Here is a 14,062-nt window from a genome sequence, read left to right on the forward strand (position 1 = left end):
ATTGCCTTCGTAACATTATCTCCAAACTTGCTCTTTATCGGTATAGCTCACGCGTACTTTGAAAAGATATGAATAACTGTGAGCATGTACTTGGAGCCCTTGTATTGTCCAGCGTATGACATCATATCAACAAGATCCGCTTGCCAGGTCTCGTCGATGCCGCGGACGTCTACCAGTGCTTGCCTTTTCTCGTTCATATTCCAACGCTCTGGGTCTGTTGTCCGATTTAGAAATGATTTCAGCGTTTCCAATCGACAGGACTCTGCCTGTTTCAAAATCTGTGTAAAAAGTATTCAAGGCTTCTCGGTGGTGATCTCCAAAGCTTTGATCATTTGATCGAGGATGTCGATTTGTTTTTGCAGCACGTTGAATTTCGGTCTCAAGATTTTCAAAATTACAGCATTGTTTGGCTCTGCAGGATCTGCGACATTGCACAGTCTCTTGTTCTGTTTATCGTAATGTCCGTTCTCTGTCATTTGAAATCTGACACGCGGAGGACCGCAAGTGCTCGCAGCCGTGTTTTTATCCAGATGCCGTCCAAACACGTCGACGCACATCTCGGTAATGAATGCAAAAGCGATGGAAGCTGCTTCATGAATGATTCCTGCTTCGCGTAGTTCTTCGATAATGGAGATTATTTCGTTATTGTGACTCGGATTTCCCGCTGCCTGAGATGCCAGGAGTAAACAAAGACGCTCCACTAACTCGTTTGGATCATCCCAGAAAACGTATTCCGTTTCAACACCTTGTCGAGTGATCATAGATTGCGGAAGAAGACCTTCACCCTTTCGGCGAGGTGATGGGGAACAATCCATCAATTCGGCAATGACATGTTTGAATTTGTAACTGTTATTATTTCTAACAGCCCCATCAAATGACCAATAATTTTTATGCGCGTTCGTTGTGAGGATTATGTTTTTCAAATTTTCTCTATCTTCGGCGCTGACATGAGATCCGTCAGGTTTCTTTTTAAATAACAGTTCCAGCAAACCTTTCGTTTTCGGGTAAAGGGTACCGCCAATACGGATGTAGTCACTCTCAAAGAATTTCAACGAATCACCAATAATTAGTCCGTTTCAGAGGCTGCTTACACCGTACACGTTGTCCAATTTACTTTTCCTTTTCGCATCTCTCATCAGTGCAAAATACTCGTCCCCGATTTTTCCGACAGATATTTCTTTGATTGTTTCATCTCCTGCCGAAGCAAAGGAATCGTCCATTCCCGAGAAAGTTTCATTTTTCGTTTCATTTTTCATCTGCTTTATTTCTTCTTTAATTTCTTCCACCTCTTGCTTTACAGGTTAAGTATATTCTGTAACATGCACTAGTTCTTGCAACGGTGTTTGAGTAACCTTAGAATTACATGTTTTCTTTTGTTACGAATAAACTAATAATGTTCTGTATGATTAAATGTACGCTATCGAATTCACTTTCGCCTACAATGATTGAATGAGCACCTAAGAGTATGATCCAGCAAGAGAACAGATCATCTGTCTGTCGTTACAGAATTGTGACGTCACCGAACGACTGCTGAATGCTCCATGATACGACCAACCACCCCACATATAAGCGCCACCGCGAAGCGGCGGCCAGTTCTAGTCTGACCACAGCCGAGCTTGTTCAGCGTTGAGATTTACAAACACCCATAGCTTGGTTGAATCACAGGTTGATACTGAATATGCTTTTACTTTACCGCACCGAGTTCGTGCATTCGTTTGTTTGTTTGCACACCCAGTTCGAGCACCTAGTTCGTGCACTCATCCAAAGCATCTAGTTCCTGCAACCTTCTTGAGATCCTTTCAGGCACCTCGTTCGTGCAACCTTCTTGAGAGCCTTTAATCACTGTATTGCGTACAGATTTACTACACTGTACAAGATTGCACCATTCGTGCAATCTTGTCCGCAGCGCCTAGTTCGCGCTCTTTTCTCTAGTCGAATCGTTCGATTACATTGATGAAACGCATTATGTGTACTGTTTCCTTACAGCCTGGATATTGTCTACTAACAATGGAAAATAACCAACTTGTGTCTACATCCCTAGACGAACCTCCTCAACCAACAAAGAACTAATACTATTTCTTCACTTCACAGATTCTTCCAATACTGACCTACTTACGCTGCGTGATAACACCACTCTTACTCTTCCAATTGCATTAGTTGTCTTATCTTATGTCAGTTGTTATACTTCTCGTTACAATATATCCTTTATTCTCACAGACACAGTTTGGTTCGTTAACCGAGCCATCCGAACCAATCTCCTATTTCAAACAAACGGAGTCACTACTGATTTAAAAACGTCACTCAACATCTGAGCCGTAGATTCCTTGTCCAACTTGAGCAATCTGTGTTATCAATGGATCGCAGCACTTGCTTGAGCGATCTGGTGTAGGACATCTTTTTGGTTGGAATTTTCAGAGCTCTTCATGTTGACGCAACTAAGTCCGTAACGCCACTGCGTCTCTTGCTTGGAAACGTTAGATTTCATTCGTTTTCCAGGCTAACGAAAGAATCAAATCCCTTCCTGTATCCTCCTTTGTTGAGCTCACTGTCGTTGTCGATCACCAGAAACCCGTACTTCTTACCGTTCCAGCATGTGGAGCACACATCTTCAAACTTTGTGTAAGACATATCGGTGTTTACATAGGTGTTGTATATATGTTTCAGGTTCGTATCGTATTGTTTGAATAACACGAGTAGGTTGACGTTGTCGCACACGAGATATTTGTGAACACGCGCGTACGTCTGACAGAGATAGAAACAGTCAACGTTGTCAAGTCTACCCATGCAAAAGTAGGCTCTAATATTGTCCTGCTTCTCGCACGCTACATCGTCAAATACGATTATTGAGTTAGGTCGTCCTTTTTCCGGTGTAATCACTTGTTCACGCTCGGTAAACGCAGAATACTCAATATACTCGACATTGTCAAACATTTGCTTCAACAATTGGTATTTCGGTCGTATTGACGTATTTTGAGTAGATATATATTGTAACGTGGAAATTTCAATGCCCGTTACAAGGGGCTCCTCGAACCCTGGGCGGAACCAAAATTTAGGAATTTCCGAAATTGAGTCGCTAAGTCTTTGCAAAAGAGCGCCAGGACTAGAGTCACGCATCCGAAACTATGAGAGGGGACACATTAGCGAAAAGCGTGAGGTATTTCAGGTTTTTTTTTATTTTTCGAGCTACAACGGCATCAGGCAGAAGTCGGCACCGAATTGGAGGGAATCGCGTAATAGCGGACTAGTGACAATTGCGGAGGAAGGATGTCGAGGCTGCAGAGGGGGAGCCAACGCAGATCCCCGCATCGCGGGAATCCAAGGTGGGCGCGAGTCCCGCTGGCGGCCAGCGCGCCGCAGCCTCTCCCACTTCACCCCGCCAACAATTGACTAGCAAACTTGCGACGGACCCACTACCGACGAGGGAGCACCACGCTTACCACCAAGACGTCATGGAGCTGCGCGGCCGACGAGATTGCGATTGAGCTTTAAGTTCTGCGCCGCGATGCTATTAAAGCTGCGCGTCGAGTAGCTCAATCGACGAAATCAATAACGGATCAATTATTGCGTATTCTTGTGGGTGTGACGTCACGTATAGGATGGAGTATCGAGATCCGTATTGCGCCAGGTCGTAGGTTTTTGAAACCTCTCAAATTCTGGCGGTCGTGATAAGTAGTCACGTTTTGGGGAGTTTCGCGAAGTAATGGAGTCGCCCAAAAATCGCGAAGGGGATGGAAAGGGGATTGCAGGGATGTTAAAGGTGAGCGCTGCTTCTATCCCCGCGATTGAATTTCGAGCATAATTACGAAAAGGCTTACCGAGTAACGGATAGCCGTTTTGGATTTGCGTTGTAAGAAAGTACTCGAAATTCTTTCGCCGATTCTTTCGCTTGATGACCGTAACCTGAGTACGCGTGTTAGAGTAGAGTAAATTTTGAGTTCTTGAGAAAGTTGAGTAGACTCACGGGTTTTAGTTGAGTCCCTCTCGTTTTTAAAATTAAGTACAGCCGAATTCCGCTGTACCGGGTCGAGCCGCGTTATTGGGCTTTTCAGTGTCACATCTCGAGTAGGTCGGCAAGTGCTGAATTGGAGTGCTCGGATTAGCGAATAACGTTTTGGAGGATTTTGAGAAGGTTTGATTTCGGATGAGTTGCGATAGCGTATAGTTGATGTTACGTTCAGTTGCGCTTGCGTTTAGTTCCGTACCCGTTTAGTTAAGATAATGTTAATTGAGTCGTGTTACCTTGAGATTGTGTTTGATTGAAGTTACATTTAGTCGTGCTTGCGCTTAGTGAAGTTATCGTTTATTTGAGATAGTGTTTAGTTGAGTTGAGGTGATGTATAGTCGAAATTGCCGCCACGTTGAGCAGCGGTTGAGACAAGAAGTTCGAGTATTGAGTTTTGGTTGCGTCTGAAATATAGTGGCATTGTTTAGTTGAAATAAGCTTTAGGTTGAGTTATGTTGTCTCGTTTAGATTCAAGGCAGCTCGCGGTAGCGTCGATGCTTCAAGTCGGGTGAGATCTCGGGTGAGATTGAGGACGCCGTCTGTTCAGTAGTCCGACGGCGTACCGTCGAGAAAATAGTTTTGGTTTCGGTTTCGAGCAATTATCGCTGTGGAGAAGAAATGGCGAATTTGCAAATTGAAAATAGCGTATGGAGATTTTGTGATTGTTGGGTGACATTTTGGTTAGGAAGCCGCGAGCTCAGTAGAGTAAGGAATAGTATAGGTTACGTGTAATTTTCGGTTCATTTTTAGAATCGCGACAAGCGACTTTTGGATTATTTTTTTCGTTTTTGTATCACCGCTATTGTGAAATATAAGATTCTATTTTACTTCTTTTGTCAAGTAGCGTGTGGTTATCGAGTGTCTCTCTGTCTCTCCAAAAATTACCCCTCTCCTCTTCGCGGTACTGAGCTACCGAGCATATTCCCGAGGTATAGCGCATGAACGATTTCGAGGCGTGTTGATCACGCCAGGCGCCCAACAAAACTTTGCAATACTGTTTCGGATCCAGGGTACATCGTGGACGCCAAGTTATTGCGCACGCGGTAAGTTCAGTGACCAAAGAGCGGGAAAAATCCACTTCACAATATATATATGTTTTCAAATCTACGTCCGTTGGAATGGGTTAGGAGTGTGAGCAACGCATTCGTTATACCACAATTCTATGGTCCACAGAATATTGCACATCCACTGTTCGGGAGTAATTGATCGTGCCGTTTGTGAATTTTGACATTTTGCTGTGAAAGTTTGTCAAAATTCATAACGGGAAGCTTGGTAGATTGTTTCTCAAACCGCATCTCGGACATGACTGATCGGATTTGCTATGAATATCCCGTTTCAAAGCACTTCTCTACAGTCAACGCATGAACATAATCGTGAACAGAGGTAAACGAAGCAGCAGGCGGCAACATCGTGGCAAGGGTCTGGTGAATGAAATCATCAACAGCCTTCCAGTCGAATTGCATGTACCTGGTTATCAGTACTGTAGGCCTGGTACAAAGTTGATGGGGAGACTCGCGCGGGGTGATCCGGGAATCAATCTTCTCGATGCAGCTTGCAAGGACCACGACATTGATTACTCGCAAAATCGTGAAAAACATGAAGTTAGAAACAAGGCTGTTAGGGTCTTGGTTTAGAAAGCTTGGAGACGGCTTCCCGCGCCGGACGCCAATTTAGGTGAGAAAACAGCGGCTTGGGCAATAGCTGATATGATGAAAGTAAAATTAAAACTTGGAATGGGAATTCGAAAATCAAAAAATGTGACCTTGAGAAAAACTAGATTCCAGGCAACGATACAAAAGTTGCTATTCAATCTGCGCTTAAGGGAGCTGAAAACGCCGTTACAAAAGCGGGTGGTGAATGTAAAGTGCGATCACCTCGCGACCTACTAGTACGTTTAAAAGTCAGTGGGTTTCTACCGTTTATGATTCCTATTTTCGTTGGATTTGAAGCTACAGGCGCGTTAGCCGGTGGTGCGGCAGGTATAGCAAAAGCTGTGAACAATGCAAGTGCTGCTAAATGAGAACTTTAAGAGAGCAAACGCCACAACGAAGCTATGGAAGCTATCGCGTTGGGCGAAGGGCTTCATATAAAACCGTACAAAACATGTCTTGGTCTCCATCCTTCAAAAATTTAGATGCAATGCTATCACGTCGAGTGTTGACTGATTCGGACTTGTTGGAATATGCAAAAATCTTCAACGTTTCGCATTTTTGCGGTGTTTCAATGCGAAATGAAATGCCTAAAAACGGTCCACGAAAAAATGAGTCAGCTATAATCAGCCTTGACCACAAAGACGGTCCGGGAACCCACTGGGTTGCATAACAGAAACGTGACAATAATATCGATTACTTTGACAGTTTCGGCAAGCGTTAACTACACTCAGACCTCTCAAAATACCTCGGCGTTGGTAGTGTTGAACAAAATCATTAAAAGTACCAGGGTTATGACACGTTTGAATGCGGACACTTGTGTCTGAAATTTCTGAGTGGTGAGCTATATAAACATAGTGCGTGATTCACCAAAGTCAGCCTATCACTCGCAGTCATGCATGATTCGTTAAAGTTAACGATTTCGGGAACCTCTTCGATTTTCGAGGCACAATATTTCCCACCGATCGAACTTGCTCGTGATGAAGGTTATGCTCGAGGCTTGGTAGAATTGTTAACCTTCAATTCGATATCCAACGTTGATGTTGGTCACAATAAAATACAAGTAACTGATGGAGTGATCACCATACCTACTGGCAGGTATGAGATCGAGAACATAGAGGAGTATCTTCAAAACGTGCTAAGAAATACTGATATTAGGCTCAGCATCAAACCCAACGATAATACATTACGCAGCATAATCACATGCAACCACACGATTAACTTTCAGCAGGATGATTCCATTGCTCAACTTTTGGGATCTACGCCACGTGTATCGGAGGTTCATAAAACTCACGAATCAGACGTGCCTGTAACTATACTCAAAGTCAATGCGTTGCAAGTTGAGTGCAGTATTACAACGAGCGCCCATGTCAATGGACATGAAGTACACATGTTTCGGCAAGGTATCGAATAGTTAAATGTGTGTCTCGCGACACTCAAAATCGTCCTCGTACATTTACGCACACTCGCGTGCAATGTTTACTTGCCGTCTCTGCGTCAAATCTCGCCGCTTGCCCGTGTCGCGACTCAAAACCCATCAGCTGTATCTCATGTATTGTCTACTATCTCGAAATCATGTATGTGTATAATCTATGTGTTCTCTCGCTCTGTAAAATCTCCACTCTCTGTAACGTTCTCTTGCGATACGGTTTGTATCGCCTCATCAAAACCAACAAAAATCTAGTTTATCGGCATTCATTATCTCTCTCCATCTCAACATCACTTTCGTTTCATTCACACTTGTTCTCATCACGAATTCGCGGATCCCACGTCGATGATCCATATCTTTTTGCCATCTCTCTAAACATTTTTTGGTCCTTCGAGCCGGATCAGTCGCGAACCGAATCGGATCATTCGCAAATCGAGTCGAATCTTTCGAATCGTTGCGACTTACGGGAAAACGAATTAGCTAGTGAGTGAAACGGAACTATCGCGTGTGCATCAAGTTGCGAAAGTTCACGTTATCAAAGTGAACAATCTCGTTATCGGTGAAAACCATCAACAAAATCAGTCGCGTCCGTTAAATTCAAACGTGCGGTGTCCTCTGTAGTGACCGTGACTAAGATCTGAGCGTCAACAACACCGATCTCTCGAAGTGTGAATCGCGTCGCGCTACTATCAGTGTGTTTGTGTCTCGTTCGTGAACACTCAGTTCGTCGCGTGAGTTTAAATCCTCTCGTACATCAACATGTCGATCGAAGAACATATCGAACGTCAAAACGACTACATTTGGCGCATCTCTCGTGCCGTCGACAACCTGCGCAAGCTCGGCGAGGCAAAAATCACTTACGGGCAGGTGAAGTCGCGGCTTAATGCTTTAAATTCAAGTTGGAATAAGTTCCAAGAGAATCACGAAAAGATCAGCGAGATCAAGTTCGCAGCAAAAGGTGATCAACTCGAAGCGATAAAAAAGCTTTCGTACTTCGCGAAAGATTATTACGGGCTGTGTGAAGAGCACTTCTTGAGTGGCGAAGGAGTGATGCTTGATCTTCTCGAATCGCTAAAACCTGCGCCTGCAGCAACCGTGCAAGCCGCTGCAGCTCCTCAAGACGCACCAGCAGGAGGATCATCAAAACGGTTACCGCGTATCGAACTGCCCACTTTCGCGGGCAGCTACTCAGAATGGAAGCCGTTTCACGACCTTTTCTCGTCGATGGTTCGCGAAAATTCGCAACTTTCGGAAGTGGAAAAGCTGCACTACCTCAAAACCAGTGTGACCGATGAACCGTTACAACTTATCAAAAACATTTCTCTCACCGCAGAAAACTTCCCTCGAGCCTGGGAAACTCTCGTCTCACGGTACGAAAACAAGAGACTTTTGACGGATTCTCATCTCGCGACACTTTTCGCGATTCCTCGTGTCACGAAAAAGTCGTCATCAGAACTGAAGAGCTTGCACAGCAACACTTGCGAAGCTCTTGGCGCGCTCGAACTTCTCGATAGTCCCGAGAAATTAGGGGATCACATCATCGTGCACATGACGATTCGCAAGCTCGACCCAGCATCTCTCGAAGAATGGGAGAAAAGTGTTAGCGAGAAACTCGAGCCCCCCACGTTTGCGGAGCTCAAGGCGTTTCTCATCGGTCGCATCCACACCCTCGAAGCCGTGGAGCAAGCTCATGCTCATAATCATATCGCGACGTCGAAACCACACTCATCGCGAGGAAGGTCAAATCTTCAGACGACAAGGTCACATACAGCGCAATCAAAGGAACAGTCGTGTGCTTGTTGCAAAGGCAACCACTACATCGCGTTCTGTTCGACCTTTCGCGACAAATCTCTGGATCAAAGAAGGGAAGTGGTTTCTGCGAAAAAGCTTTGCTTCAATTGTCTCGGTCCACATCAGCAGAAGGACTGTCGATCCAACAAAACGTGTCGCGTGTGCAACGGTCGACATCATTCCTTGCTGCATCGAAACTCTTCCTCAATCTCGACAATTGCTAACAGCGGCACATCTCAAGTTCAGGCTGCAGTAGCGCAACCTGCAGTGCAGAACGCACCGATCTCGAATAGCGCCTCTCAGGTGAGCAACCACTCAGCTCAGCCTACAATGATCAAGCGCTCTCCAGTTCTTCTCGCCACAGTGCAATTGATCGCCTCGAATCCGGAGACTGGAGAAAGAATCATCGCTCGCGCTCTACTCGATCAAGGATCCGAAAGTTCATTCGTCACGGAGTCGCTAGCGCAACAATTGCGACTACGTCGGCATCAAGCAACGATACCGATCATTGGCGTCGGAGCTCATCAATCGGCAGTGACTCGCGGCATCGCGACATTGAAACTCCAATCTCGTGCTCACACCTCGTTCTCGTGTCAGGTGGAGGCACTCGTGCTTCCACGACTCACATCGTATCTACCCTCATTTCGACTTCTCGTCGAAGACTGGCCTCATCTACGAGGACTCAACCTCGCGGATCCAAGCTTTGCACATCCCAGTCAAATCGACGTAATTCTCGGAGCTGACATCTACAGCAACATCATTGGTCAAGGAGTTCGAAGAGGAGCACCAGGAACACCAATCGCGCAAGAAACTCAGTTCGGTTGGGTCCTCTCCGGCTGCGTTTCAGCGGAAGCAGCAAGCCCCTCGTATGGCGCAGTCCAAGGCTTCCAATGCTCCCTCGATCACGAACTGCTCGATCTCGTGCAGCAGTTTTGGAAGCAGGAAGAAGTGTCGAAACCTTTGGCACTAACTTCCGAAGAAGAGCGTTGTGAGCAACACTTTCGCGAAACGGTTTCTCGAACTATGTCCGGTCGTTACGTAGTTCGGCTGCCGCTCAAGAACAATTCGGTAGAGCTCGGCAACTCGCGGAATCCCGCGCATCAAATGCTCCTTCGTTTGGAGAAACGGTTCGGTAGCGACGCGAAACTCAAGGAGGCTTACTCGAGCTTCCTTCGTGAATATCGTGAACTCGGGCACATGCGTCGCGCTATCAATACACCTGAAGACAATTCCCGCGTGTTTTATTTTCCCCATCACGGTGTAGTTCGCGACAGCAGTTCAACAACAAAGTTGCGTGTCGTGTTTAACGGGTCTCAAAGAACCAACCTCGGACTCTCTCTCAATGACAATCTTCTCGTCGGTCCAAAAGTGCAAACCGACCTCGCGGACGTTCTCTTACGATGGCGACAATATCCAGTCGCGTTCTCATCAGACATCGTCAAGATGTACCGACAAATTTTGGTCCACAATGATGACCAAGATTTTCAGCGAATCCTCTGGAGGGAAGAACCAGAGCTACCGATTGAAGAATATCAACTGACTACGGTAACGTATGGTCTTGCAAGCGCTCCGTATCTCGCGATCCGTGTTCTTCATCAACTCGTTCAGGACGAAGGTAAGCAGTATCCCTTTGCGAGCCACGTCATTCTCGAGAACACGTACGTCGACGACATCCTCTCAGGAGCAGAGAACGTTGATCAAGGTCGCGAGAAAATCAACGAACTCAATCAATTGCTCAAGGCGGGCGGCTTTGAACTTCAAAAGTGGACTTCAAGCCACTCAGAAACTCTCGTTGACATTTCTCGAAACCATCAAGAGATCGCGATGCATCTGAATCTCGATCAAAGTCCATTCTTTCGGGCTCTCGGTCTTGCGTGGAGACCAGACATCGACGCGTTCGCGTTCTCTCCGCAAATTCATCAAACTCGGGACAATTTCACGAAACGAAAAGTTCTTTCACAAACCGCGCAGCTCTTTGATCCTCTCGGATGGCTCTCGCCGATCACGATCAGAGCCAAAATCTTTATGCAGGAATTGTGGGCACTCGGTTTCGACTGGGATGAGCCGCTCTCAGCTTCATTGTCCTCGCGATGGATCGAGTTTCTACAAGATCTTCAAGGCATCTCAGCTATCACCATTCCACGATGGATCGGGTTAAGTTCAGCATCTCTCGGGATAGAGATCCACGGTTTTGCGGACGCCTCTCAAAGTGCATTAGGCGCAGTGATCTACGCGCGAACGTATATCAACACTCACGAAGTGCGCGTTTCACTAGTGTGCGCGAAAACTAAAGTAGCGCCGCTAAAGAAGGTGACAATTCCTCGTCTCGAACTCTGTGCTGCGAATCTTCTCGTCCGGTTGATGTGTCATGTGGAAAAGACTCTTAATTTCGAAAACACCCCGGTTTATCTGTGGACGGATTCCACAGTCGCGCTCGCGTGGATCAAAAGCCACCCATCGCGGTGGAAGGAATTCGTTCGTAATCGCGTAACGGAAATCCAAGAGTTCGCGCGCGCTCGTTGGTATCACATCTCGGGTCTTGAAAACCCCGCTGATCTTGCGTCTCGTGGTGCATCTCCGGAGCAACTCCAAAAATCAGAACTTTGGACCTTTGGACCATCCTGGCTCTCGAAGCCTTCTGTCAATTGGCCATCCTCATCTCCGCGACCGGAAGAAAACATTCATCTCGAGGAAAGAAAAGGGCTGTCGACGCACATCGCAACTGCTAAGCCGCTACAAATCTGGGATCTCGTCGATCGCTACTCAAAACTATCGACTCTCCTCAAAGTCACATCATTGTGTAAACGCGCAGCAAATCGGTTCCTCGCGAAGACGACATCGAATCGCGTAAACACATCTATCACTGTCGGACCGATCTCTACTCTCGAATTGAGCGACGCCCAACTGTTTTGGACCAAGGTGACCCAGCAGGCGTACTTTGCAGAAGAAATTCGCCAAATCGAGACAAGCTCAAGTCTCACTCGAAGTCATCCACTATCGCGACTCACGCCGTTCATCGATTCGAACGGATTCCTCAGAGTCGGTGGTCGACTGAATCACTCATTGCTTTCGTATGACGAAAAGCACCCGTTCATCTTGCCTCGCGAATCATCGTTCTCCACATTGATCATCGATCATCATCATCGGTTGACGCTCCACGGAGGTCCGCAACTCACTCTCGCTACAATCCGACAGCGGTACTGGATCCTGGGAGGAAGAGTACCGATCCGCATGTTCATACATCGTTGCGTTCCTTGTGCGCGTCATCGCGCCACCCTCAGCAGCCAACAGATGGGCCAACTCCCTCAGTCTCGAGTCACGCAATCAAGGCCGTTTCTTCACTCTGGCGTTGACTACGCTGGTCCATTCTCGATTCGAGCCTCTCGCGGAAGAGGAGCGAAATCATGCAAGGGATATATCGTTATCTTCATCTGCTTCACGACCTCGGCTGTGCATCTCGAGCTAGCTTCGGACTACACGACGGAGGCATTCATCGCGGCGTACAAACGCTTCACATCTCGACGAGGAATTTGTGCCTCAATCGCAAGCGATTGTGGAACGAATCTCGTCGGCGCAGACTCAGAACTTCGCCGTCTTCTCGCTGCATCGTCAAAGGAGTTCGCAGAAATCGCAAACACCCTCGCATCACACGGAACCCAGTGGCGGTTCAATCCTCCCTCCGCGCCTCATTTCGGTGGAAAATGGGAAGCCGGAGTGAAATCAGTCAAATTTCACCTCAAACGAGTCATCGGAGAAGCTACTCAAACGTTCGAGCAATTCGCGACGTTCCTCACGCAAGTAGAAGCCACGCTTAATTCTCGACCTCTTTGCGCTATCTCGGACGATCCACGGGATCCAAGTGCCTTGACTCCAGGACACTTTCTCGTCGGCTCAGCATTGAACACAATTCCTGAGCCGACACTCATCGAGGTGCCAGCTCAACGGCTATCGCATTGGCAACACTCGCGTCAAATGCTGGAGCATTTTTGGAAACGGTGGAGTACGGAGTATCTTCAGTCCTTCCAAAACCTCTCGAAATGGCAGACTCATCACGGGAACATCAAAATCGGATCCATCGTTCTCGTAAAAAACGAAAATCTACCTCCATCTGTGTGGCCCCTCGCGAGAGTGATCGAAGTGCATCCGGGAACCGACGGTCTCGTTCGCGTTGTGACCGTTAAAACGAAATCCTCTGTGTTAAAACGTCCTATCGTGAAATTGTGTGTGCTTCCAGTGTCCTCTTAAGACAATTATTGACTCTAAGAATAAATAACGCACGGCGGGCGGCATAATCTAATTTCGCGATCGTTACCGATAGCGAAGCGGGCGGTATGTTTCGGCAAGGTATCGAATAGTTAAATGTGTGTCTCGCGACACTCAAAATCGTCCTCGTACATTTACGCACACTCGCGTGCAATGTTTACTTGCCGTCTCTGCGTCAAATCTCGCCGCTTGCCCGTGTCGCGACTCAAAACCCATCAGCTGTATCTCATGTATTGTCTACTATCTCGAAATCATGTATGTGTATAATCTATGTGTTCTCTCGCTCTGTAAAATCTCCACTCTCTGTAACGTTCTCTTGCGATACGGTTTGTATCGCCTCATCAAAACCAACAAAAATCTAGTTTATCGGCATTCATTATCTCTCTCCATCTCAACATCACTTTCGTTTCATTCACACTTGTTCTCATCACGAATTCGCGGATCCCACGTCGATGATCCATATCTTTTTGCCATCTCTCTAAACAACACACTATTTACGAGTTTTTCCCGAACGTCCCACCAGGATATATGGTCGTGGAAGTACCATCGCACGTTATTTATTTTCCGAACACCGCCAGGACCGTAGATCACGTTCAGCTCCGGTTAGTGGATCAAGACGAAAACCTGGTTGATTTTCGTGAAGAAATTGTTACTGTGAGACTGTATATAAAATCGCAATAAACGTTGGAAATTGTATATAACAGACTATCAAAGAGTAGGTATATCAGTAAGTCGGTACGCCACGATCTCGTCAGTCATCGACTGATTCTTGAACCGTTTACACCTCGAAACGTGGAGTTCCTGATAGCGCCGGGTCTGAAACTGACACCTTTTGGAAGAGGAATTTCCGACAACTAAAACCAGATCTTGTTGTTTTATCATCTGCTACGTACCATAGCGGAAGAAATCTTAAACATTCAAACAACA

At 46.5% G+C, this 14,062-nt stretch overlaps 1 protein-coding gene across 1 annotated transcript; it reads left to right on the top strand.

The window, feature by feature from the left end:
• The first annotated feature begins 7,840 nt into the window (after positions 1-7,840).
• Positions 7,841-13,117, top strand: LOC124295153. Its single transcript, XM_046744039.1, has one exon. The coding sequence runs from the start codon at positions 7,841-7,843 to the stop codon at positions 13,115-13,117; it is 5,277 nt and encodes a 1,758-aa protein (XP_046599995.1).
• Positions 13,118-14,062: the final 945 nt, after the last annotated feature.

This window comes from Neodiprion lecontei, chromosome 6 (genome assembly GCF_021901455.1).
Source record: "Neodiprion lecontei isolate iyNeoLeco1 chromosome 6, iyNeoLeco1.1, whole genome shotgun sequence".
In the NCBI taxonomy this organism is placed as follows: Eukaryota; Metazoa; Arthropoda; class Insecta; order Hymenoptera; family Diprionidae; genus Neodiprion; species Neodiprion lecontei.